The 24,231-nt window shown below is 41.5% G+C and overlaps 3 protein-coding genes across 3 annotated transcripts; 1 reads left to right on the forward strand and 2 right to left on the reverse strand.

The window, feature by feature from the left end:
- Nucleotides 1–388: 388 nt before the first annotated feature.
- Nucleotides 389–8,493, reverse strand: tpk2 (thiamin pyrophosphokinase 2). The gene is made up of 8 exons (XM_033969788.2): nt 8,304–8,493; nt 5,480–5,721; nt 3,907–3,970; nt 3,322–3,452; nt 3,139–3,257; nt 1,976–2,108; nt 1,571–1,667; nt 389–679 (listed from the first exon to the last, which is right to left on the reverse strand). Exons 1-8 carry the CDS (start codon nt 8,371–8,373, stop codon nt 633–635), a joined length of 903 nt encoding a protein of 300 aa, XP_033825679.1. The 5' UTR covers nt 8,374–8,493; the 3' UTR covers nt 389–632.
- Nucleotides 8,494–8,703: 210 nt separating this feature from the next.
- On the forward strand, nt 8,704–20,066 carry gmeb2 (glucocorticoid modulatory element binding protein 2). Its single transcript, XM_033969538.2, has 10 exons — nt 8,704–8,978; nt 9,645–9,790; nt 9,880–9,962; nt 10,343–10,467; nt 10,555–10,658; nt 11,654–11,808; nt 12,038–12,106; nt 12,733–12,870; nt 18,327–18,449; nt 19,421–20,066. The coding sequence occupies exons 2-10, from the start codon at nt 9,660–9,662 to the stop codon at nt 19,981–19,983; spliced, it is 1,491 nt and encodes a 496-aa protein (XP_033825429.1). The 5' UTR covers nt 8,704–8,978; nt 9,645–9,659; the 3' UTR covers nt 19,984–20,066.
- Nucleotides 20,067–21,237: 1,171 nt separating this feature from the next.
- On the reverse strand, nt 21,238–23,065 carry pdyn (prodynorphin). The gene is made up of 3 exons (XM_055223279.1): nt 22,979–23,065; nt 22,709–22,837; nt 21,238–21,974 (listed from the first exon to the last, which is right to left on the reverse strand). Exons 2-3 carry the CDS (start codon nt 22,826–22,828, stop codon nt 21,393–21,395), a joined length of 702 nt encoding a protein of 233 aa, XP_055079254.1. The 5' UTR covers nt 22,829–22,837; nt 22,979–23,065; the 3' UTR covers nt 21,238–21,392.
- Between the last annotated feature and the right edge of the window lie 1,166 nt (nt 23,066–24,231).

A 24,231-nucleotide genomic window follows, 5' to 3' on the forward strand; every position in this document is an offset into this window, starting at 1 on the left:
ACTAAGGCCACATGGCAATATAAAAGAAAGTACCGGTACTACCATTTAATGTGGAAAATCACATTCTATTATTTAAATAAAGAGTGTTTTTGAGTATCGAGACTTCCATAGTGTTGAAATCAAGTTTGAAATGTTAGTATCATGACACTAGTTTAGAGACACTTAATACACAATTAAATGTTTCGTTCTCCACTGATCTCAAAAAAAGTGTCTCCGTTTTTTCTAGACCAAACCAGCTCAGCTGCTTCAAGTACCATTTTTCTCCCCATCCCAGAATTTTCATGTAAAACATCGTGGTTGTATTTATTATTTATATAGACCTGTACACTTTTGTCAACTCATATGTAAAACAAGAGGCAAAATGCAGAAAAAACACAAACAGGAACTAGTAGTGTAAAATAGTCTGAATAAAATAGTTTATTATTTTATGTCAATTTCTAATTCACCAGCCATTGCTGAGTTCATGTTTTGTACAGAGATTATTACAGTGTTATTGTAATAATTGCTGTACAAAATCATAGTTTTTACTGTGAATTTTAAAACAATTATTTTACATATTTAAATCTAAAATGGTAGTGCATTTGCCTTAAACACAGTGCTTAATGTAGCAGTGGTCATCACTTCCCAAGCTGCTATAGCTGTTGGTGTAGCCCAGTCACGAACTCCTGATAGAACGGTTCTGAAAAAAAATTAATAAATAAAATGTAATTTACATAAAAGTAATTAGGCTTGACACGTGATGGATGGTGTAGGGACCAGACTGATATAAATCTATGTATAAAAAACAGATAGATATCATTCTGGATTTGTCAAGCAACCACAGTATGGCATTAATGGGGGTTATTTTACTGAAATCACCATGTTACATTTCATTGTTTTGAAAATACTATATTTGCCGAAAACAACATATAAACATGTTATCAAAACACAATCAGCTTGCATCCCCCTAATGAAACTACAGCACATCCCATTAGGTTTGTCAAGTTGTTGTGTATAGTTTTGTATCATGCTTTTGTATATGTATGTAGAAATGTAATGTTGCAGTATGGGTGACATAGGCTTGTGGACTGAGCATTGCACAGAATCTTACAGCTAACCGTAGGGGGTTTGAATATTTTAGCTATCTGTCCCGGGCCCTATTCAAACCCTCCTTATGGTTAGCTGAAAGATTCTGTGCAATGCTCAGTCCATGAGCCTAAGTCACCCATGCTCCCACACAACAATGGATTGTGTTGTGCACTCTGAAGGGGGAGTGACTTATTGTGGAGAGTAGCAAAAACAAAAGTGAAACTTATGAAACATGTTAAAATGTTGCTTCAGCAACTATAGCATTTTCAAAACAATAAAAGATAAGATGGTGATCTAAAGATATTATGTGTTAGCAGTTAATAACCCACAGTAAGTAAAGTAAGTAAAATACCCTCTCTTTAAAAGTGAACCATGTACTTTTTCTCCCTTGGAAATAATTGAATGAGAATTTTGAATGTTAAAATTAAGCCATCATGAAAAAATATATTCATCAGTGGACAGTTACTCATAAAACGATAAAAAACATAATAATGACAAAAACCTGTATCTGGGTGGATGAAAGAATGTCGAATGAGAAAGTCCAGCACCACCATGGCAGAGTTGGGTTTGAAGTCATCTGTGGCCAGCAGATCTTGGACCTGAAGCAAGACAGCGTCAATAAACATGATATCACTGTCAGTATATGTATGTGATCCTCTATCACTGTGAGCATGTGCGTGATCCTCTATCACTGTGAGCATATGTGTGTGATTCTCTATCACTGTGAGGACATGTGTGTGATCCTCTATCACTGTGAGGACATGTGTGTCATCCTCTATTACTGTTAGTATATGTGTGTGATCCTCTATCACTGTGAGGACATGTGTGATCCTTTATCACTGTGAGTATATGTGTTTGATCCTCTATTACTGGGAGGACATCTCCACACGCCACATTGGGTTCTGACCTCTCTGATGGGCAGCAGGTAGAATTCTTGCACTTCTCCATCTCCTATGGCTGGTCTAAATTCCTGAGGCAGCTCCAAATCGAAGACAAATTGGCTCTCCGCAAACACGCCCTCCTCATCCTCATACGTGTAACTGAAGAATGGAACTTTTTTTGTAATAATTTTGATATAGTCATATCAGTATATTGATCAGTATATATCAGATGTTATGACATATCAGTCATAATAACAATATGGAGGAGGAAGGCTTAAGGAGTTACAGCTCTTTAAAATGAAGCACCACTTTTACAGAAGGTCTGTAGTAACTAGACATAGACCAAATATTCCACAAGATCAATTTATGACCTGGACCAGCCCCAGAGATGGGAAAACCCAGCATTCAGCCATGTACATGGGTTACACACAATTTTTGGTATTGTTTAGTCCCTGGAATTAGGTGAATTTATTGGAATACCACTGGACTTAGGTCTGTCACAATAATATATCAACTTGTTCAATAAGTTTGCTCTAGGGTTATAGTCAGTGGCATAGGAGTTTAATATTATAATTTATAAGGATATTTTCTGTTGTAATTTATCGCACTTCAAAATGTGGCCTAATGCGCATACTACTAGTATTACTAAATGTGTATGATATATTGGGTCGAAAACATCAGCATCTATATCTGTAGAGGCTATTTTGATCTATATTTGATCTGATCTATATTTAAGGAATATTTATATAGTTTATTATTGGTTTATATTATTATTTAACTCATTAAAATTTATTTCAGCTTGTGTAATGGAAGGTGCCTTAGGGATGAAGCTGGAGTAGGCTGCCTACCTAAATTAACACAGGTGAGGTAGTTGGTGTGTGGAAGCAAGCCTGGGCTACTAGGCCTACAGTTTTGACTATGCACCTGTGCTCCTCTGTTTATTGTGGAACTCTTGTGGAAACCTGTGGCCCTTCTCAAAAATAAATCACCATCAAGCATAAAATCCGAAGTCTGGATAATGAAGTCATTTACCACCATTGCACATGACACCTAGAAGCTATGGCCCAGGCTGCTACTGTGACATTTAAAAAAAAAAAATGTCACTACAGCATCATTAACATATCACTCAGCATTAAACAGGTAATTGCACATGCCAATTTTACAGTATTGAGTATGATATAGGGCTTACCTGACTGTGCTCACCGGGAGAGCCTTCTGAGCCAGCTCCGCAGGGACACATGCCTCCTCCGCACACTCTTTGACAGCTGTGTGCTGGATGCCCACACCAGCGGCCAGACCCCCTGCTGCCTGTGAAGCACACAGCAGTCACACTGGGCTCTCTCAGTCCCCTCTGTGCTCCATAAGCCCTCACCATATTGTCCAAGAGCCCGGGGTACGTCTGCTTGGTGGGCGAGCGGCGTGCCAGCCACATGCTGACCTCTCCACTGGCACTGACCGTGTAAGCATTTATATGCACTCCATACCGCGTCACCCCGAACAGACCTGGCACACAGCACCCTCAGACAGCACCCTAGAGTCCAACAGTGTCCAGGCTGCCATTCATTTAGGATTGGTTCAAATTACATAGCCAATATTTCAAATTTGAATTACAGAATTATAGAATGTTTAGATTTTTATGGATATAGTTATAGAGGTCAACCTTCTTATATACTTGATTGAAGTATATGAAAGGGAGATCAGAGTGGTGCAGGCACAGTTGAACTTTAAAGAACAACATTAAAGGGAGTGTATGTAGTCTGCACTTCAGGTAGTGAGGAGTCAGATCAGAGAGTTTTTGTACTTAAGAATCAGCATTACAATTGCTGTCAGTGAAATTATTATTTGATTTGAAGGTGTTTACAATGTATCTGAGGACACAGGTAGGTCATGTCTATGAAATTTGGAATACAAAAACTACAAATCTTCCTTTAACAAGTGTCATGGGCACAGAACTTACTTGTCGCGGCTCTCTCCATCCACATGAGAGGAGGGTCACAGAATCGGGCCATGACACTGTACTTCTGCACAAGGACAAACCATAAGGAAAGGAAAGGAAATTAGTACTGTCTGCTAATACATCTAAACATGGCTGATGTGCGAAATAATGTAATAATACATATAAAACATGTCACTATCTTTACAGAGATCAAAACCTGATATTCACTGAATTAAAACACATCAATTTGTCTCTAGTGATGGCCAATAAAATGCATTGCAAAAGAAAAAATAAATAAAATCTGTCAACTGGGCAAAACATTGACTTTTATGATTTTCTAATACTGACTTAATTTGTTGGGATAAAAATATAAATAATTGTTTTACACTAATCAGTTAAGGATGTTGGAAATTACAGGAAGTAGAGCAGAGTCGTAAAACATAAAGATGACATCAAGCTAGGGTGACTAGGAGTTGCATCCATTTCAGCATTAGGCACAGTTTACACTCAAGGACCACACTTTTCTGAACTCTTGAACATTAATCCATCAAAAATAAAGGTGTTTTCATATTGATACTTTGCATCTGCTGTCATCAACATTCTGTGAAGGTGTGATGCTAATGTAGGCACTGCTATGTCTAAGGCTTTGTTAGACTTTAATCTGAGCTTTGTTTTAATACAATCTTAACAGAAAAAGCTGATTTAATTGAAACTACAACAGGTGAGATTTGAGGAGAGATTTGTGCTGTTAAACAAGTCTGTCTAACATAAAATTACAGTCATGAGCTTAGCCAACAGTTTTTCAGTTAGTCACTCTCACATTTTTCTTGAAAATCACACACATTAACAGGGCCATGGACACTTGTATTAATCATAAGTTCCTGAAAATTTGCTGCTTAAATCCATTTGGTTTTACTTGAGTTTTCAGACAAGCTAAAACTTTCTTGACAGTGTTTGCTAATATATGCATTGTGTCTCCATGGTGTGATGTCACCGCAAAGTATCAGTATTAGTAGTTTATGGTACTTGATTTCCAATAAGGAAGTAAAATTATAAACCTAAAGGAAAGAAATTATTAAAAAAGAAATTCTGGTAACTGGGTAAAAAAAATCTAAATTTTTTAGCAAAATCTTATACATGATTTACCTTAACTCTGTTTCACTAAAATAAGTAGTCTAACCTGTCATAGATACTTTCACTGTTGCTACACCAATCTGCACAAATTTAAAGTAGTCAAATGCTGATATGCTGGCTATAGTTTGTGTTCACACTTTATTAAAAATATATGCTATAAGTTCTTTTGTGAACAATTGATTTGGTGTCTGCTGTCCTCTGGTGGCAACAATGTGAAAAGAAGCCCTGTGCAAAGCCTTGTCCCTCCTCTCTCCATCGTTTGAGCCAGTGGAAGCACTCATCCCTCCATCCTTTGAGACAGTAGAAGGACTCACCTCATCCCTCCATCCTTTGAGACAGTAGAAGGACTCACCTCATCCCTTCAGCCTTTGAGACAGTACTTACCTCATCTCTCCATTCTTTGAGACAGTGAAAGTACTCACCTTATCTCTCCATCCTTTGAGACAATAGAAGTACTCACCTCATCCCTCCATCCTTTGAGACAGTGGAAGGAGCCTTGTTTCCTGAAGTTCTGCAACACAGCGTCCACAGCCTCAGACCTTCTGGTGTAAGAGTCCAGACTGGGAGACAGGAACACAGCGCCCCCTGGGAACACACTGAAAACCTCTGGATAAGACTTCAGCTGTGAGGCGACGTGAGGAGGAACCCAGCCCACTTGGACCCCGTCGATCTCGAAAGGAAAGCACTGACTGCGACTGGAGCCTGGAACAACACCAACAAAAGCTGAGCTCTGGCTCTCTCTTGAAAGGGATAACTATATATAATGTTCTGTTCAGAAAAAGGAGCTCCGCTTCACTGTTGATGCTATGACAATTTTCACTTATTTTTACATACACTGGTGATCTTTGGACAACTGCCTGCTCAAACATACCAGGTCAGGGTTTAAATTACTGGTTTCCTTTCCTAGGAGCTGGTGATGTCTCAGTGTAATTAGCATTTAGGGCAGTTGGCATTTATAGTTGAGGCTGTGTCCATTTGGTGTTTGTTGACAACTGCTTACTCAACCCTACCCTGTCTCCCACTAAAATGTCTAGTTCCACCTCTCTTTTCATAAGGAACACAGTTTTGTGGAGGCGCCATCTCATGCCTATAATTTCTGTAATAAGCGTGGTCGTGGGTGGTTGCCACAGTACCCCTTGTGTCCACAAGGACATGCCAGGTCTATATCCACCCATTCTATGATGTGGGACAAAATACCCAGTATTGTCAGTTGTTGTGGGACCTGGGCAGCTTGGCATATCTCCACATTGATGTAATAGTATCCAGCCTCTTCTCCCATATATGGCTGTAGATACCATTTTCTTCTTGCATACCTTTCCTGTTTTCTTGTGGTTGTTTGGCATGTATCTAGGTCTGCCTGGTCTTTTATGGAAGGGGACTCTTGTGTCTCTGGGCCTGGGGTTCGATGTTGGTCCCCTGGGTGCTGGAGGGACCTAGGCAGGTGCTACATTATTCAGCTTTTTTGTGGGGTGTCTCCTTTTCTATGTTTGCCATCCCTCCTCCATGTTCTCATTTGGAGCATTCGCCACACCTTGTCCAGCTGTACTTGAGTCTCTGGCTTTGGTCCTTCATCTGTCTCAGGGCATGACTCTGTTTCAGGCTGAGGAACCTGCACAGGTTTCCAAATTTTTATGCCCTGGCTCCAGAGTCACTATAAGCAAGGCAAGTTTCTTTGTATAGTGCAATTTGTACACAAAGTAATTCAAAGTGCTTTACAGAATAAGAAAGACATTAAAATCACAATACAAACAAATATTAATAATAATATAATAAATCATCATAAAATTAATGTTAAAAGAGAAAAGGGCAGGCTTCATTTGGCTGGAGACACACTATGAGTGACGTCACACTTAGACTGTTTAAGTCCACTTCTTTATACAGTCTATGTGTTGGAGTCTAAATGGAGTTTTGAAATTTTTTTTAATATTTTCATTATTGAGATAATTATTATTATTATTATTTTATTTCATTTAATATTTACTTAAAGTACATGACTTTGGTTATTTTGGTAATGGTTTATGGTTAACTTGATTATTTGGTGATTATTTGCTTACTAAATTATTAGATTTATTTACATTTTCCCTTTAGTTAATTATTGCTGATATTAATCATAGGTTTAACCTCAGTAATGTTTATTTTTTAATTTTTTTATGTGTATTTTTCTGTCTATGGCTCCTTATTTAAGACCTGTACCGGTGCACCATGCGAAAGTGGAGAACAGTTTTTTGACCTTCTGATGCCCTGTAAATTCCCCTTTTTTGTTTGCATTTGTATGTTCTCAACAATGTGTTTTTAACTGCATTTGTATCATTCTGTGGATTTATTTAACTTTTGGGGCATTTTAAAAGATGGAGCAGGTGCGCAAAGCATCAAGCTATGGCTTCACAAATGTTTGGACCTTACATTATGGGTTAACATAGAAAAACAGCAAAAGTGACATTTTTAACCCTGTATACATGACCTGCAGTCTGAACAATTTGAATAATCTCAAGTGATTACAGAGCAGTGGGTGGAGATAGTGGTAGGTGAAAACAAACATGTCTCAGGACAATGCAAGACAACGCTGAATTACTCAAACACGCATGGATCAATCAAAATACAATTCTGAGTAAGCTAATGATGATGGAACACCAGTAAAACACATTCACAAGTGTATTTTACATAATGTCGCATTCTTTCACTTTGCCCTTTGTTTTATTACAGGAGATGGATTTGAAACCCATGAGTGTATTCTCTATGAAAAAGTGGGTTGCCCATCACTGTCTGTTATAAGAGTATGGAATTTATCTGTAAAGGACTACTTGAAAAACTGCCAGAATACCTCACCTGCTTGTTAATCATTGATACCGAAACATTTCATACCAGATCACATGAATGGGGTGGGCAAACTTTGGTCACAATGGGTTCGAAAATTTGACAGAGGGGCCGGGCCAGGATATATATATATATATATATATATATATATATATATATATATATATAGTTACCTCATCAAAAACATATCTGGAGTTGTGTTTTATTTCATTCACACATGTTTGAGTACCTCTGCACTATTAGACTGTCTACATCTCCAAAGCTCAAAAATGCTCTGTTGTGATGTCACGAAGAGGCATTTTTCAAGTTAACGGCTCCTTTTACCTCAAATTCAATAGATTCCAGGGCTGAAATCATCCAAATGATTCAGTATGAAGCCTACCATAGGTGGCTACTGTGGGTGCTTACCATAGGAGCCTACCATAGGAGCCTACCATAGGAGCCTACCATAGGAGCCTACCTGAACCTACCTGAAGAACAGAAACCGTTCATGCGCCGCAGGAGTTGCAAAACGCGCTCAGCCCAGGCACAGCCCGCCATTTAACACGCGCTCCTCCTCGTGCTGCTAAAACAATCCAAACTGTTCTCCTGTTCCAAATAATGCCAACATCTACGTAACAAATGTTCTAAACACTGAACGCAGGCACTGCATCTGCGCATGCGTCCTTCCCTGTCTTCTTCTACCACTTCTGTCTAAAATCTAAAATTTGTAAAATAAAATGTGAAACAACAATATCGATACATTAAAATGAAAATAAGGCACTTTTTCCTTACGCACGGCACTAGAGACACAGAAAAGCTACGTTTGCTGATTTCGGTTTATTTGGAGAGTGTCTTGTAATGCTGTGTTCCAGACAGAGGGGGCAGTGTGTTTGAGCGCACGTGTGAGTGAAAACACAAAGAAGCGCTGTTTGTTGTTAGCATGGTTAGCTCAGTTAGCATGGGTAGCATCCAAGCAAGAAGAGGATGAAATTCTAAAACGTGATAGATTCACACATGTCTGAGTACATAACTACGGAGACTAACCATAGTTTACGGTGGTATTTACTTTAGTCTGACTTAAACAGCTCGTTTAGTAAATAACGAACAAGGTGTAGTGTGATCCATTCTCTCCGCACTGAACACGGATTGACCTGTGTCAAAAGGTATTAACATTGTTTAATCTTTGTATTTCTTAATATATATATATATGTTGTGCAAGTGTGTGGAGTTAAATAAAAAATAGGAATAGTAAGAGCCTTTGTAATGAGGATTCTACTTGGGGTTAATAAATTGGAAAATGTCGCTTTCTATTCTGTTGCACGAAGAACAGGCGCAGAGGCACGGGAATGGACTTTATTGATGGTCACAGCATTACAGTTGTCTTAAAGGCAGCGTCTCGCAGGATTCAAAGCAGAGTTTTAAAAGAGGGAGTCTAGCAGAGTTCAAAAAAGGGCTAGAGTCTCGCAGAACCGAAGAAAATGCAAAGTTTAACAAGTAAGATTACACTGGAGCGTTTATGGTCTTTTTTTAGTGGGAGCCACAGAAGAGATATGGCCTTGACCAAAATGACCGAAATGCAGTTGCTACATCTCAGTTTCCTGAAGTCATGATAATTGGCCACTACTACACCTCAGGGTCATGAGAAACAACAGAATGTTTTGTATGTGTTTTTGTGAAAACAAGCAATGTATTATATTTTTATATTGTTCACAAAAACGAAATGATTATTAGGACGATGATGTGGGTCTCTGTAATAACACGATAATAGTCACTTGTATTACTCTAAAAATATTTACTTGTGCCCTAGCCCTGTCACTGTGCTGTTGCAGGATGTACCTGCCCTGATGGCCTCGGAGGTGAACATGTCCGGGATGGGAGAGGTGGTGATCGTTCTCCCGGAGGCTGTGAGAGGAGAGGTGCCTGGGGAGGAGGAGGAGGAGGAGAAGGTCTCTGCACAACTTGCATCAAAGCCAAGGTTTCCTACAGGACATAGGCATAGATCAAACTTGTAAAAACGGTTTGTGTGGTCCGTTTTTTGTTGACCATGTGTTTCATACCCTCCAGTGAAGAGATGCCCATGGGGACCCCAGAGGAGGCCCAGGCTGACACCTCTGCTGCAGACTCTCTGTCAAAAGAGGCAGTCATTGGTCAGTACTGCACTCTCTAAGATGTAGCATTTTTGACGAATAGCAGTGACTTAGTGCCTCTTAGTGCCTCTCAATTAAGTTTTGAATTTAGAAAAGGCAATATTAATGCTGTCATCAGTGACAAACATAACTAAAAACAATCTAATTAAAATGGCACCTAGAAAATCATTTTGGTTCTAATTTTAATTTATAGATAAGTATGATTTTTTTTTTTTTTTTTACTGAAAATACAGTAGTGGATAGAAACTAATTAGAAACTAATTATGTACTAGAGGCTCTGCTGTTGAGAGTGATCCTCCACTCACCTTGCATAGCTATTCACAACATATAAGTGTATATAAATTTAGCCAGGTGATTGAAGTCCAAACCTCTGTGTGCAGTGAAACTATCCGAGGAGGTGGACACAGAGGCAGACGTCTTTTACTCCATCACATGTGGAGATGCCAAAGCCACTCTTGTCTGGAAGAAATTTGTCTGCCCAGGGATCAATGTGAAATGTGTGCAGGTACACCTTAGGATCTGTGCTCCATGCTGTTGTTAGTGCAGTACTTTGAGTCAAACTCTGATGTTTTCCCTGTGTCCCTGGGAGCAGTTCAACTCACAGCTCATCAGTCCCAAAGAGTTTGTGTGTTTAGCAGGGAAGTCCACTCTGAAGGACTGGAAGAGGGCCATTCGCCTCAACGGCACCATGCTAAGGTAATGGTTTGCTTTACCAAGAACAAACAAGATTTTATGATTCTTGACAAATTAAGGATCAAGGCAACATGAATCCTAAACCATAAGACCCTTCGGTCTAGACCAGAGGTCTGCAACTGTTAATGGCAAAAGAGCCACATTGGCACATTTCAGACCAAATGAAAGTCATAAAGAGCCATACATTTTTTTTTTTACAAGTAACAAGCCGAAGTGATTAATAAATCAATTTAAAAGAAGTAAGTCGACTGTCTGCACCTTTTAATACATTATAAAGAATATGACTATAACATTTTGTGTTTAGGTGAGCTTTGGACTTATTTGAAGTGTTTTAGGGAGTCTGGGGGTTTTGACCATTATATGTAATTTTCTGAATTCTGGTGTATTTTATGTGTAATATTTATTCTACATCATTATTCTTTCCGATTTTATGCATGGGATTTCCTCAGACGAATAGTAAAAAATATAAATAAAAAAATTATAATTTCTATAAAATGAAAACCTCCTAAACTTTTTTTTTTCCTCAATCAAACTGGAAAGACCGCACTGGAGGCTTTTAAGAGATGCAAGAGAGCCCGATGTGGTTGCAGACCCCTGGTGTAGACAAAGTGTTTCAGTGTACTTCATTCAATCATTCAAATCCTTCTTTGAACAGAAATCTCCAAAGTCAGACTCAAACCAGAGCAAAGAAAACAATCATAATCAGGGTATGCTAAATGAATTAAAGGTGCTAAATGACTAATTGGGGTCATGAATGATTATGTAAAATATGACTCAGGTAACAGTTCACACTTTCAGTGAACTTAATAATACATACTGCTGGGGTGTGTTCAGTATAGTTAAATTTCTTTAGACAGATATTTAAGGCAGTGACTTATCCTGAACAGAACCCTGTCAGAACTGAAGAAGCTACTTGGATGAGTGGCGAAACATATTCATCCTGAAGCATTGTTGGTCCAGTTGACAGAATCCTTCTTCTTATGCTTCATGTCTCACAGGAAAATCATGGACTCTGGAGAGCTGGACTTCTACCAGCATTCCAAAGTTTGCTCCAACACGTGCCGCAGCACCAAGATCGACCTGGTGGGAGCCAAAGTGTCCCTGAGTGTGGATGGGGCCTCAGAACTGCTCCCAACCACCCCAGCAGCAGACTGTACGTCTGACCTGTCATCCAACACTCAGTCTCAGTTGCTAAACTCTAAACTTCTCTTTGTGCTGTTTTATCTTTTGGCGCTCTCCCTATGAGTTGTTGTAATAATTAGTTATTTTATCATTCATGATTACTATTGGTTACAATTATAGTTCACCAGTTACTAATCTAAAACATAAATGCAAACAGGAAAATATGCCCCTGGCTAATACTGTCCATGTTATGTGTTTAGTGAATGGAATGGCTCTGTCGTTCTCAGAGTCCACAGATGAAGCCTCAGAGTGGGTCACCGCCATTGGAGGTAAGGCTTCACGTGAACGTCTCCAGGGGACTTTTGGGGGACTTCTGGTGGACTCTTGGGAGACTCTTGGTGGACTCATAGTATACTTCTGGGGGACTCTTGGTGGACACCTAAGAGATAAAAATGACTCCTAAGCCCTTTACAAACATGACTTCACAAATGTGGAGAGCTAGCTTATTTTTACACAGTCGTCCACCTGGAGGTAATACTTCCCAGGCCCTGGTGGTCTGCTGTTTGTGCATAGGAGGAGTGGCTCCATAAAGCTCTGTAAGTGCCAACACATGGTTTTCTCACTTTTCTTTATTTATTTAAGGTGTGTGTTTAATCATGAAGATTTATATTGCTGTGAGTGTCAAAGAACTTATTTCTCTATTAGCTTTGAGTTGATCATCCCTCACTCCCCATGTGACACACCAACTCACTCCTCTTGTGTTCATATGCAAAATACAAAAGTAACTCAGACTTTATTGACATGTATCTACTGCACAGAGCAGGAAAACAGCCGGGACAGAACCCAGAAATCACACATGTGTGCCCTCTTGTAAAGGGCTCTGGTGGACTTGTCATTGACTTCTAGGGGACGCCTGGTGGAAGTGGTTAGTGCTGATGTGTCTGTTGTGTTCCAGAGGACTCGGTGGCCTTTTGGAAAGCAGTGAAAGAGGCGGGGATGCTGGACGAGGTGGTCCTGGACTTTGAGAAGGAGCTCCAGGACATTCTGAAGGGGCTGGAGGAGAGAGCCAATGACCCGCCTCTGCAGGTCAAAGGTCAGACTACTCTAACTAAAGCACTTGGTCTACATTCTTCTCTTTTAGGCTTTTCCTCACTGTTCCCTCTAAGCTGCGCGTGTGAGCAATTGCGCACTGCTGACAAGGTCTCTGCGCACAGAAAATCTGTGCTGCGCACAAAAAAATCGAACCGGAGTTGAAAATAAAATAAACACACAAGAATTCATTCTGTGCTATTTTTCAGTGTGAGTCAGTGAGTGTGACCGGTGACGAGCTGCTTCAGCCAATTATGTGATTCACATACGTATTTGCGCATCTTATCCACGTCATTGACAGGCGCCCTCATGCGCCGCTACCAGAGTTTTAGCCGATGTGGGCCATGTCTCAATTTGCCAAATGCACCTTTTGAAGGGTCCCTTCGAAGTACTCTTCAAAGTGTAGTTTGAAGGTTCCGGTCGAGAGTGTGTCCTCCTCAGTGTAGCCGCCATCTTGCTGAAGTGGGACAGGTCTACACCACGGACCGCACTTCCACCGCTGTCTTTGAGCGTACGATACGCACATTACGTATGTTATTTTTAATTATTTATTATTTAATAGAAGAAAAGTCAAGATGTCGTCGTCACAGCCGTTTCTTTTTTTTTTTTAGATTGAATATCAATAGGCAAATATAACATTAAAGGTGATTTTTTTTTTTTTCAATTGTAGCTACTTCATAACTTTAACAAAATATACCTTGTGAAAACGTAATAACAGAGACAGAGGTAACAATATCATTTTCACATTCATAGTCTATAAACCAGAGAACACTGATTAATTGTACATATAGTGGGATATTGCAGTTTAACAATTCGGTATTTTGGCCAGTGTCTACACCACTTTAACAGTAGAGGGCGCTGTTTCCCTTCTATGCTGTACCAGTTCTTTCCATCTTATTATTGTGAGTTATTTTCTAGCAGCGCAGCGCTACATCAAACTAGGATCTTGATTTACTAACACGAAGGTAAATGACACGTGCCACCAGGGGGCGCAGACCTATGGAATGTACCGGAACTCATGAAGATTTTGTGGACGTCTCAGGACTCTCTTCTGTCCTTTCCTGAGAGTTCGTTGCTTCATTGTTCACATTACCTGTGTGGATCATTAAACTCTTCTGACTTTATGTTTCTCTTGGTCTTTGACGCTTACAATAGAAACAAACATTCTTACATCATTCTTATTGCAATAATAATTTCTAATGATAATAATGTCTTCATATTGTCTCGCAATAACTGCACATTCCTTTATTCCATATAACTCCCCTCCTTTTTAATCATCAAACAGACTGTACAAATCTTTATTCAGATTTAACAGTTTCATGTCTCACTGTTGTAGGTGAGGTAACCCAGTACGAACATTTGAACGTGTATTGCGCAGTGGACTCCATTTTCTTCTGTTTCTTGCGTAGTCGCGGTGCAAGATGGGATATAGAAGTGCGTGAAGTGTGCACGGATGCACGCTTCGGTTACGTCCGATCTCCATGGAAACGGTGGAAAGGGAAGGGCAGGTTTGTCGGGCGCATTCAGTAGGGTGGGTTGAAATGGGACAGCCCTTGTCGCGCCGGAAATTACGTAACTGCCCGTCAATGCACACTTCCAATGGTGATTCTAAGGCCAGTTTGGCGAATTGGGACACAGCCGTGGAGTGAAGATTCGCTAATGATGCTAAGTGTTTAACCCCTTAATGTTCCAACGGCCCGCCCTCGGGCGCACTGTTACGCACTGTTTTGTAGCAGTTTTGCATTTTAAACATGACGAAACGGACAAAACAAAGGAAGTACGCGACCGAGGACACTGTGGATGTTTGTACAAGTTAAACTAGAGGCATCTCGGACCCGGAGCGTTTCGTGGAACCGAGTGAAGATCTCATGATGGACTGAGGAGTATGTTTTGATGGACTGGATGCTGTTCCTGATCGGTAAGCGTGGTTTATTTTTCTATTGACTTAATTGTGGGTCAAATGTGTATTATATGTAATCATTAGCATTAGCTAATGCCAATCTGCGCCCCTCCGATCATCACGCACACACCACTTGGACGAAGTGTCTTGCCTAAGGACACAATGACAGAAATTGGTCCGAGCGGGACACGATCCTCCAACCTCTGTCACAGAATGACTGTCACACTGTACAATCATGTACAGTGTGTTCTTAGTTTCCAGTGTGTGTTTGTTTACATTTTGAAGTGTGTGTGTGTGTGTGTTTGTTCACTGTTTGCAGTGTGTGGTTTGTAAATATATATTTATTTTGACCCATACCACTTGTTTTGACTATATTTTATATACAGATACACATTATATATTGTGTTTTGATATGTTATGTAAATGTACAGTAATAGAGCAGCTGGGTGTGCAGATACAGATTCCTCTCAGTGTGTGTTGGTCATTGAATACTGTCACTAGTTTATGAGTAGTAAAAATCAAATGATCGTGTCATATACTGAAAAAGAGTTACCGGCCTGTCTCCCAGACCACAGTAGGACAATCTCACTCAGTGCACAGCAAAAGCTTCACACAATGGCTTATACTCATAATACAAGTCAGAGCTTTATAATAAAAATGTTAAGTGTGTTTTCAACATTGGAGTTTACAGTTGGCTTGGTTTGGTTGGAAGTTCATGTTTTGCCATAGTTAAAATTAAATATTTATACTTCCAGTAGCATTAACATACTACACAGGTCATGAGCAAGATTTTTGTCATTTTCATTGTATAAGTGGCTAAAGCACTTAATTAAAAGTCTTATAACAGAAATGTAAATGTGGTAATTTGATTCTTTTAATAAACCATTTAACCTGGATGGATGCGATGCAGCATGACCACAGTGCACACATCTGATGATGCTCACAGTGGTCCATGGGGCCGCTCAGGGAGTTTGTGTGTTTGCTCAGACTAGTGAAAAAATAGAGGGAACATTGCTTATCCTGTGATCAGGGTTGGTTGAACAGGCACATGTTTTAGTTTGAGTTGTCAGCTGCTGTGATATTGTAACATTACACAGAAACTGCTGTCTGGGATAGTGTCATGCACTTGTTTCCTTATAGTTCTCCAATCTCTGCTACTATTTGCTTTTTATCACTCTTGACAAAAGCTCCCTGACAGACAATCAAGTCTCTATGATAGTGTCAGGCAGTTGGTTTCCCAGCACAACAATGTGTGGCAATAATGTGCCTGATTGGATGAAAAAAGATTACCCACTCAGTAGCTTCTCTCTAAGTTACTATCTGAGGATAGTAATAATATTTTACAGTCTCATTTTTTTCTGATTTAGTAGCAGCTTTTACCATATAATGGATGACACAAAGAGCCTTTATCTTGACAAAAATAAATTAAAGTTAGGCATAGGCCCTTTAAGTTATTGCTCTACTTTGTCAAAAAAGTAGTGCATTACAATTCATTATTTATGGCCCATATTATTATTAGCAGCAGCGTTAAAGGACCTGCTGCTGTGTTGTATGTTTGAGGAAAAGTACACACTGTGGCATTATTTAACCTGTGTGATGCTTTGGGAACACACACATCAGGATATCTCCACTGAGGGGGGCAATGGACGGTGTGTGTGACAGCAAAGGGGCCGAGATATCAAAAGATTCCATGGCAAATCTTAAATAAAAAATGTTATTGTTTTAAAAAAAGTATCTAGGACTAGACATTAAGTGTACGTTTTGTACTGACAAAGTTAATCTGTGTCTAGTTTTATATGTTTTTAATTATTAAAAATGTGTCTACTGTCTACAATGCGTAATGCCATATATGATCAGCTGGTTAAATGTGTGTAGAAATCTTTAATGTATTCCGATAATGGAACTTCCCCTCCACAATGCTTTGCTGTGACATCAGTTAGCACTAAACAATTCCAGCGTGACATGATTGTGACTGGAAATCTCTTCATGAGTCAAAGCAGGCTCAGTCCAGTGGCAAAAGTAAACAACTCCAGAGACCTGCCCTCCTCTGCTCTGATGCAGAGCTCTGATGGTGTGGAGCATTTCCACCACGTGTGCCGTGTTTAAAGGGCTGTTCTTCAAACACACATCTTTGAGATGTGTTGTGTTGACTAAAGAGACCAGAATGTAAGAAAGGCTCTAGGTTCTGTAGGGAAGAGACCAGTGTGGGTTTGACATTTGTGAACCACTTCATTTAAAAATATGTAAAATACCACATGGAACCCTGTATTATTATGTGTATTAGTTTATATAAATGTGTATGCACGTTTGACCTCTTTTACCTTAAAGAACACATAATCACATATTATGAAAAATCTATTTATTATGACTTTTTTTTTTTTTTTACCTATTAACCATTATAACATCATTCTCTCACCAATAACATGCCTGGAGAAGTATTTTGCTTTATTCATACTTATTTGATGAATCCTTGTTTAGAATGTCTGCTCTAAGTCCCATAAACACACATGATTTTGAAATTCCCAGTTCTGTGACATAATAGGTAAAAGTCTGGAGGTCTGCTGTGTGGTCCAGAAATCAAAATCTGAGCATTTTTGCTATCAAATTGCATTCATTGCAACTGCATGTTTCTGTTAGTCAGCAAAAGTTGCTAACTCTACTTGGAGCTTGTTTATTGAATAGGTTAGCTAGCTCACTATGCCTTAAAGCTAATGTTGACTTTTATTAAAAGCATCACATATAAAATAAACAATCTATAAAAATTGAAACTGATTAATGTAAAGACTACGTAACTGTTTTTATATGTAGATTATTTCAGTTTGTGGTATTATTCTTATATTTGACATGTCTCAAAATCAGCATTAGTGTTACCATTGACAGCTCACTTACACATGTATTTGGATTGATTCATGCATGTTTGAGTCTTGAGGCATCTTTTGTTTTCCTGCAGTTGAAGCTTGTGTGCTCACAAATGTCCTGTTTTCACCTACTCTATCTCCACCCACTTCCCTGTACCTACTGGTGATTATTTAAAAACTATAGGGTTCTAAAATGTAGCCACTTTTCAAAAATAAAAACATGTAAATGACACTACACTGCTTGTTGATGCTTGTTATGGTGAAGTTCCACTATGAAGATGAGCAGTTTTTAATAAAGTCAATGATCCCATTTCTTTTACTAAGCTGTAAAAAAAAATTAAAACATCTCATCCTCACCCTGGGCGAGTGGTCTCATCCTTTTTCCAAGCTTGGGCCCTCTACCAGAGGCCTGGGAGTTTGAGGGTTCTGCGCAGTATCTTTGCTGCTCCTAATAGTGCACCTTTCTGGACTGAGATGTCTGATGTTTTTCCTGGGATCTGCTTCAGCCACTCCTCCAGTTTGGGGGTTGTTTCTCATGTTCCTTTTTCCTGATGTTTCCATCATAATATTGTGTATTACAACTATGACATAAAATTAGAATTTCCAGATGTTATTATGTCATCTCAGTAGTTGTTGAGTTCAGTATCTGAAAAAGAGCATAATATGTCTTAAACAAATGCATGTGTCCTTTTGTTTGTGCAGATGCAGTGCTGCTGAATAACATTGTGCAGAACTTTGGGATGTTGGACCTGGTGAAGAAGGTCTTGGCCAGTCACAAGAGCCAGATGGACCGGTATCGCGAGCAGTACACACGCAGCCTGGCAGGTGGGGCTGCTGCCTCTGTTGCATAGAGCAATAACATCACAACACATCATTAGACTGTGCTTATGTTCTAGGGTTTATAGTCACATAATCTCAAATTAACAAATTTTGGTGAACCAGATTATTTGTGTGGTTGATTGGATCCATATAATACTAATACTATTAATATTATTATAACAGACTTGTTGAAGCCTCTCAAAGCACTACACTGTAGTCATTATTCATTCACGGTATAGTTGCCCTGAGGCAGACTGACAGGAGTGAGGCTGCCACAAATTCATGCACGCATCTAATGTGGGTGAAGTGTCTTGCCAAAAGACACAACAACAGAAATTGGTCTGAGCTGGAATCGATTCGCCAACCTTTCTGGTTAGGGGACCACTACTCTTACCATTAAGCCTCTCAAGTGTGTTTGTTTAATCCCACCATCATGCTGAAAACATTTAACTTCAATTGGATTGTGCTGACAGACAAGACAGTGAATTTTGTGTTCACTGTCTTGTTTGATGGACATTAGTTTGATGGACAAATTCTTCCATAGAAGACTGATTTTCCCTTCACATACACTTTAACCTGATTTTAAATGTACCTTCTCTGATGATGATGTCTCATTCTCACATGGGAGCTGGGATCCAGTATTCTAATATATGTAATGGTATCACTTTATGGAGTACCAGCAGGGTTCTAACCATCAGCCTTTGTGTACCTACTTCACTGCTGTGTGCTTGGGCTTAATCCCAGCACTTTGTGTTTATGTCAGTGTTTTCTGTGCATGGATCTCTCCTGTCTTTAATTGCCTCTTTGACTTTTTATTTGAATAGAACTGAAGAGCTAATATGTGGAAGCGTAGACAAACCACATCATTCCGTAACATTAAGATTTGACTCTTGTGCTCCGTGCGGAGTTAGATCTGTATCCGGTGCATCAGGTAATTCTGTGTGTTTGTGTATATGTCTGTCTGTCTGTCTCCACAGCCCTGGAGCAGCAGTGTGATGAGCATCGGAAGAGGGCCAAAGAGCTGAAGAGTCGCTCCCAGCACCTCAATAACGTGCTGATGACACTGACCCCGGTGCCCTGCCCCCCGGTGGCCAAGCGTCCCCGCCTGACCCGTGCAGTGTCCGGGCCGGCTGCAGTGGGGGGCTCCCCGCAGCAGATTAGCCTTCCTCTGAGCCAGCTGAGTGGACTGCCTCTTGGCAAAGTGCTGACGGTGGCTGGAACCCAGGCTGGCTCTGCTTTGGGGGGGTACACTCTGCTGACCTCCCCCCTGCCTGGCTCCGACTTGGGCTCCGATGCCTCCAACTTGACGGTGCTCCAGGATGGGGTGGTCAAAGTACTGGGGCCACAGTTTCAGCTGCTCACTCTGCCCACCACACTGCAGGGCCCCACTGTGGAGGCTCTGTCTGCAGAGCAGGCCCCGGGCTCCACGGCTGAGGGTCCTGAGGCTGAGGGTCCCACACAGGAGGACTTGGCACAAGAAAGCCCTGCTCCTCCTTCTGAGCAGACCGCAGAGGAGCAGCCTCTGTCCACTGCAGACTGACAGGACTTGCACTGACCCTTTCTGCTACACTGTCTGTGTGTGTTATACTATACTACCTTCATTAAAGCTTAATTTTGGACTGTGCGTCTCATGGATCAATTAAATTACTACACACAGTAGAGAGAGCAGGTGGGAGCCCAGGGCTTATGATGTGGACTGGACTTGAGTTCGCTTACATGTGGACTGTGTGTGGAAGGCAAAGAAATTATAAGTAGCTGGATTGCAGATATTTATTTTTAGTGAAGACTACATACTTGGTGGGCTTGATGCCTCAGATACAGGTGATGAAGACGAGCACAGGCTAATGACACATCACTCTGAACACTCTAAGGAGCATCTACTGCCATGGCAAAGATTTTACAAAATAACATATATTTGGAAGTGTTTCAATCACCAAATGAGTAGCAGGTATTATGTAATGCCCCTTATACAGAGCTAAGGCTTACCATTTTCATGGGATCTTTTTTTACTAACCCTGTGCTTTAGATCTCCAATAAAAAAAAAAGCTATAGCAGTCAGAAAAATTTGATGGGCGCCACAGGCCACATCCGACACTGAAGGAGGCCATTATTTTGGTTATTATGATAGTAATGAATTAATCTGATCAGTTTTAAATACGTCTGGAGCTTTGGACATGTATCCCTCACGCACCAGGGTTGCTGTGCCTTTGGAAAGTGAATTCTGAATCTGGAAGAGAACTGACCGTACACTCTGTCAGGGCCTCTCGTCTAGGGGGCGCCATTGGATCATTAGTTTAGAAGTCAAGAGGCCAGAAGCTCCGCAGCTCAGGCTGAGACACCGCGGAGGAGGACTCGCCTAAATAAAAGTGAAAACAGGACGGGCGTCCCAAGTGTACATGTCTTCATTATTTTTATTTGGCGCACGTACGGTTAACTCTCAGAGTTTAGCGGATGCGCATTATAGGATTTTATAGGGTATGCGTGCAGGTGCGTATACTTTTTCTTGCGTTACTAATTCAAGAGCGTTAATCAGGGTCGACGCTGTTCTAAGGTCTAAACTAAATAGTTGTTTTTATTTATAGCCCTTTAAATTGGACACTCTTCCCTCTGTGTTACGCAGCACGCTCTCGTTAGAGACAGCCGAATACAACTAATCTAAAGTTCGGCCCAGCTCCCCCTCCTCTCGCGCTTTGAGAAGCCTATGGACCTACTAAAGTAACGAGACATTGTCACAGAGCGGGCCCCAGGACAGTAGGACACCGGAGGTTTCTTGGCGCGATGTGCGTCTGTATGTGCGGTGCGGTTTGGCACAAAGTGACACGGTTGTATGAAAGAAGCTCGTTTATTGAATGCAGCCGTGAGTCACGAACACAAGACAAGACAAAGGCAGCGTTTAAAGCACAGCGGAGTACAGAGCAGTCCCAGGACTAAGCCTATAATGTTCCGGTTCTACCGGCTCCACGCGTACGGATCCTCTGCGGAGCGCACGGAGATCTTGAAGTGGCGGCGTAGAAAGCCCCCGTAGCGCTTGTCCCATTGAAGGTTGTTGAGTTTCGGTCGGATCCGCCTCATAAATCCCCCGTAGCGCTTCTGCAGCTCGCTCGGTTCCTCGGAGCTCTCTTCCCGACTCTGCTCCGGGATCTGATCCGCACTCTCCTGTGCGCTCTCCGCAGAACTGCTCCTCCGGGTCTTGGGGCCAAACTTCCGCAGGAATCCACCGTAGCGTTTGCTGAGCTCCCGGGAGTCTTGGTCCATGACAGCGTCTCTCTGGAGTCGCTTTAACAAGTCCTCATACGTCTGTTCTGCCACCGCCTTAAGCACTGCGTTGTCGCGCCATGGCCTGAGCGCCTTGTTCTTGTTTCGATCAATTCTCTTGATGAAGCCGCCGTAGCGCTTGACCAGTTGTGCCTCTTGGCTCTCCTCCTCCGCAGCCGCCGTGTCCTCGCTCCAGTCCGCCAAGGCGCGTTGCTCTCGGCTCCAGTCCACCGTTTGGCCGCAGTCACTCAGCTGCTCCGCGCACTGGGCACTGCACTGCGCACAAACACATGGTAATCATTAACTTCTCTTTATACTCGGACACTGAACGGGTGTCATAAGGTTTCGTTATGTCCAAATAAAGACACTTCTTAAGTTAATCCTGAAGCGCGGACAAAGCCGCGAGTGAAGACAGCTGTGACAAAAGCGGAGTGATTACACACACTTTTGTGCAAATCCATGGGTTTTTTGAATGACGAGAAATTAGGACCAGCGTTATAACAATTTTAATTAATATAATTGCTATATATGTTTGTTTTTTTTGTTTTGTTTTTTGTTTTTTTTTGTTTTTTTAATGTATGTCTTTTGAATGAGAGAAAGTTGTGAGAGAAAGTGTTGGATATATATAACAAGACGCTGAAACCCATGAATACTTCTCTGCTGTAAAACTGCCTGAAATAAACACCTGTTGATGGATGATATTTTTATTTGGATTTGACATGCGACTCAACCAATACGCATACATTATTATATTATTTATTATAGATGATGAGATGATTTCGCCCAACACTCCTAGGCGAGTGTTGGGTGTACATTCAGTATAAGCTCTAGTGAAAGTCTGGGTCCACGCGCAGTTTCCTCACCTAAAGTGCCTGTGCGTAATACAGTCGTGCGCGTCCTAACAGGTGTCTTGTTTGAATGTTCAAACTTTACGAAACACATGTTCCCTGTGCCAAGTACTACTTCATACACTGTCAGATACAATACACAGTGTTTGTGTGTAATCTTACCAGGCTGAAAGAAGCGCCGGGCCTGGTGATCAACGCGCACTTCTCACACTGAGCCGAGCAGAGCGCGCGGACAGAGGGCGGCAGACTCAGCACCAGCGCCAGCACGAGCCACTCCATCATCTCCGGTCCCTGACACGCGCACACACAGAGGGACACAGTGAAGACACTAGTTGCTGCAGAAAGAAGTCAAACTCTTTCTTTGCGCAGTGCGTAAAAGTGCGCTCTTAAGGACAAGAGCAGCTCCAGATGGCACAGGTTGAACCGGCGTACCTCGGGAGTTGGGCAGATAGCTCCGGTTTCGTTAAGACTTGTTGAGGTGCATCTACCTATCAGACCTTGGTCCGCCTCCAGCTCTTGTGTCATGTCGTGGGTGCGTCTCGGAGACGTGCTTTTATGGCGGGAGCCGCGTGCGTGTCACTCTCACCGACCAATGAGACTCGTGAGCAGTGTTCCAGAGCGCAGCGACGCCCACACTCAAGTGAAGACCCAGCTTCAGCGTCACGAGCCCTGCTCCGGGCCTCTGGACCACTCCACGGCGCGGGTCCTGCCGGAGGGTCAGAGCCACAGCTGCTGCAGATCACTGACCCCTAGAACGTGATTTAGCATTTCAAGTTAACCTGAAATGTTTTTATTCACACAGCTCCTTTTCAGAACTCATTCAAATAAACATCATAAGGGCTTGTAAAAAGGCTTATAACAAACTATGAGCCAACGAATGGCCAGAATCATCTGTGCGCTCATTCTGCCACACTCACAAACGGCAGGATAACTTCAGTAGACTTTATCTGAACTTGCCTATTAAATAATAATTGTTATAGGCTAATTACATTGACATGATAATACCTATATAAATAATAATGGCCTGCAACATTAAAAAAGGTTAAATCAAATTATATCAAAAATGTATCATGTAAAGTGAGGCTAAATACTGACCCTTTTTCATATAATTTAGTTGGCTCCCTTAGAGATAGGGTGAGGAGTTTGGTCATATGGGAGGAACTCAGAGTAGAGCCACTGCTCCTCCACATCAAGAGGAGCCAGCTGAGGTGGCTCGGGCATCTGTTCAGGATGCCCCTTGGACGCCTCCCTGGGGAGGTGTTGCGGGCATGTCCCACCAGAAGGAGGCCCAGCGGAAGACCCATGACACGCTGGAGGGACGATGTCTCTCGGCTGGCCTGGGAACGTTTTGGAGTCCCACCGGAGGAGCTTGAGGATGTGTCTGGGGTGAGGGAAATCTGGGAGTCCCTGCTTAGACTGCTGCCCCTGCGACCTGGCCCTGTATATGCAGAAGAAAATGGATGGATAGTTGGCTCATGGAATGTTGGCTTTTAAAAGCTGTTTCTTGCTTTTTAGTGGTACAGTGTAGAAGCTTTATAAAGCCAGAGGACACACGCAGCATCAGCTCATGAAGCTTTGTGTTCACTGTCAATGCGTCCAAGGACTTCCACTGGTCAGAGCACACTGGCCTCAGCATATCCCCGCCCCTGTCTTTCCGCTGTGGCTCACCAAGGCCGCACCCTGAG

Source organism: Periophthalmus magnuspinnatus, chromosome 7, assembly GCF_009829125.3.
Source record: "Periophthalmus magnuspinnatus isolate fPerMag1 chromosome 7, fPerMag1.2.pri, whole genome shotgun sequence".
NCBI classification, from domain to species: Eukaryota; Metazoa; Chordata; class Actinopteri; order Gobiiformes; family Gobiidae; genus Periophthalmus; species Periophthalmus magnuspinnatus.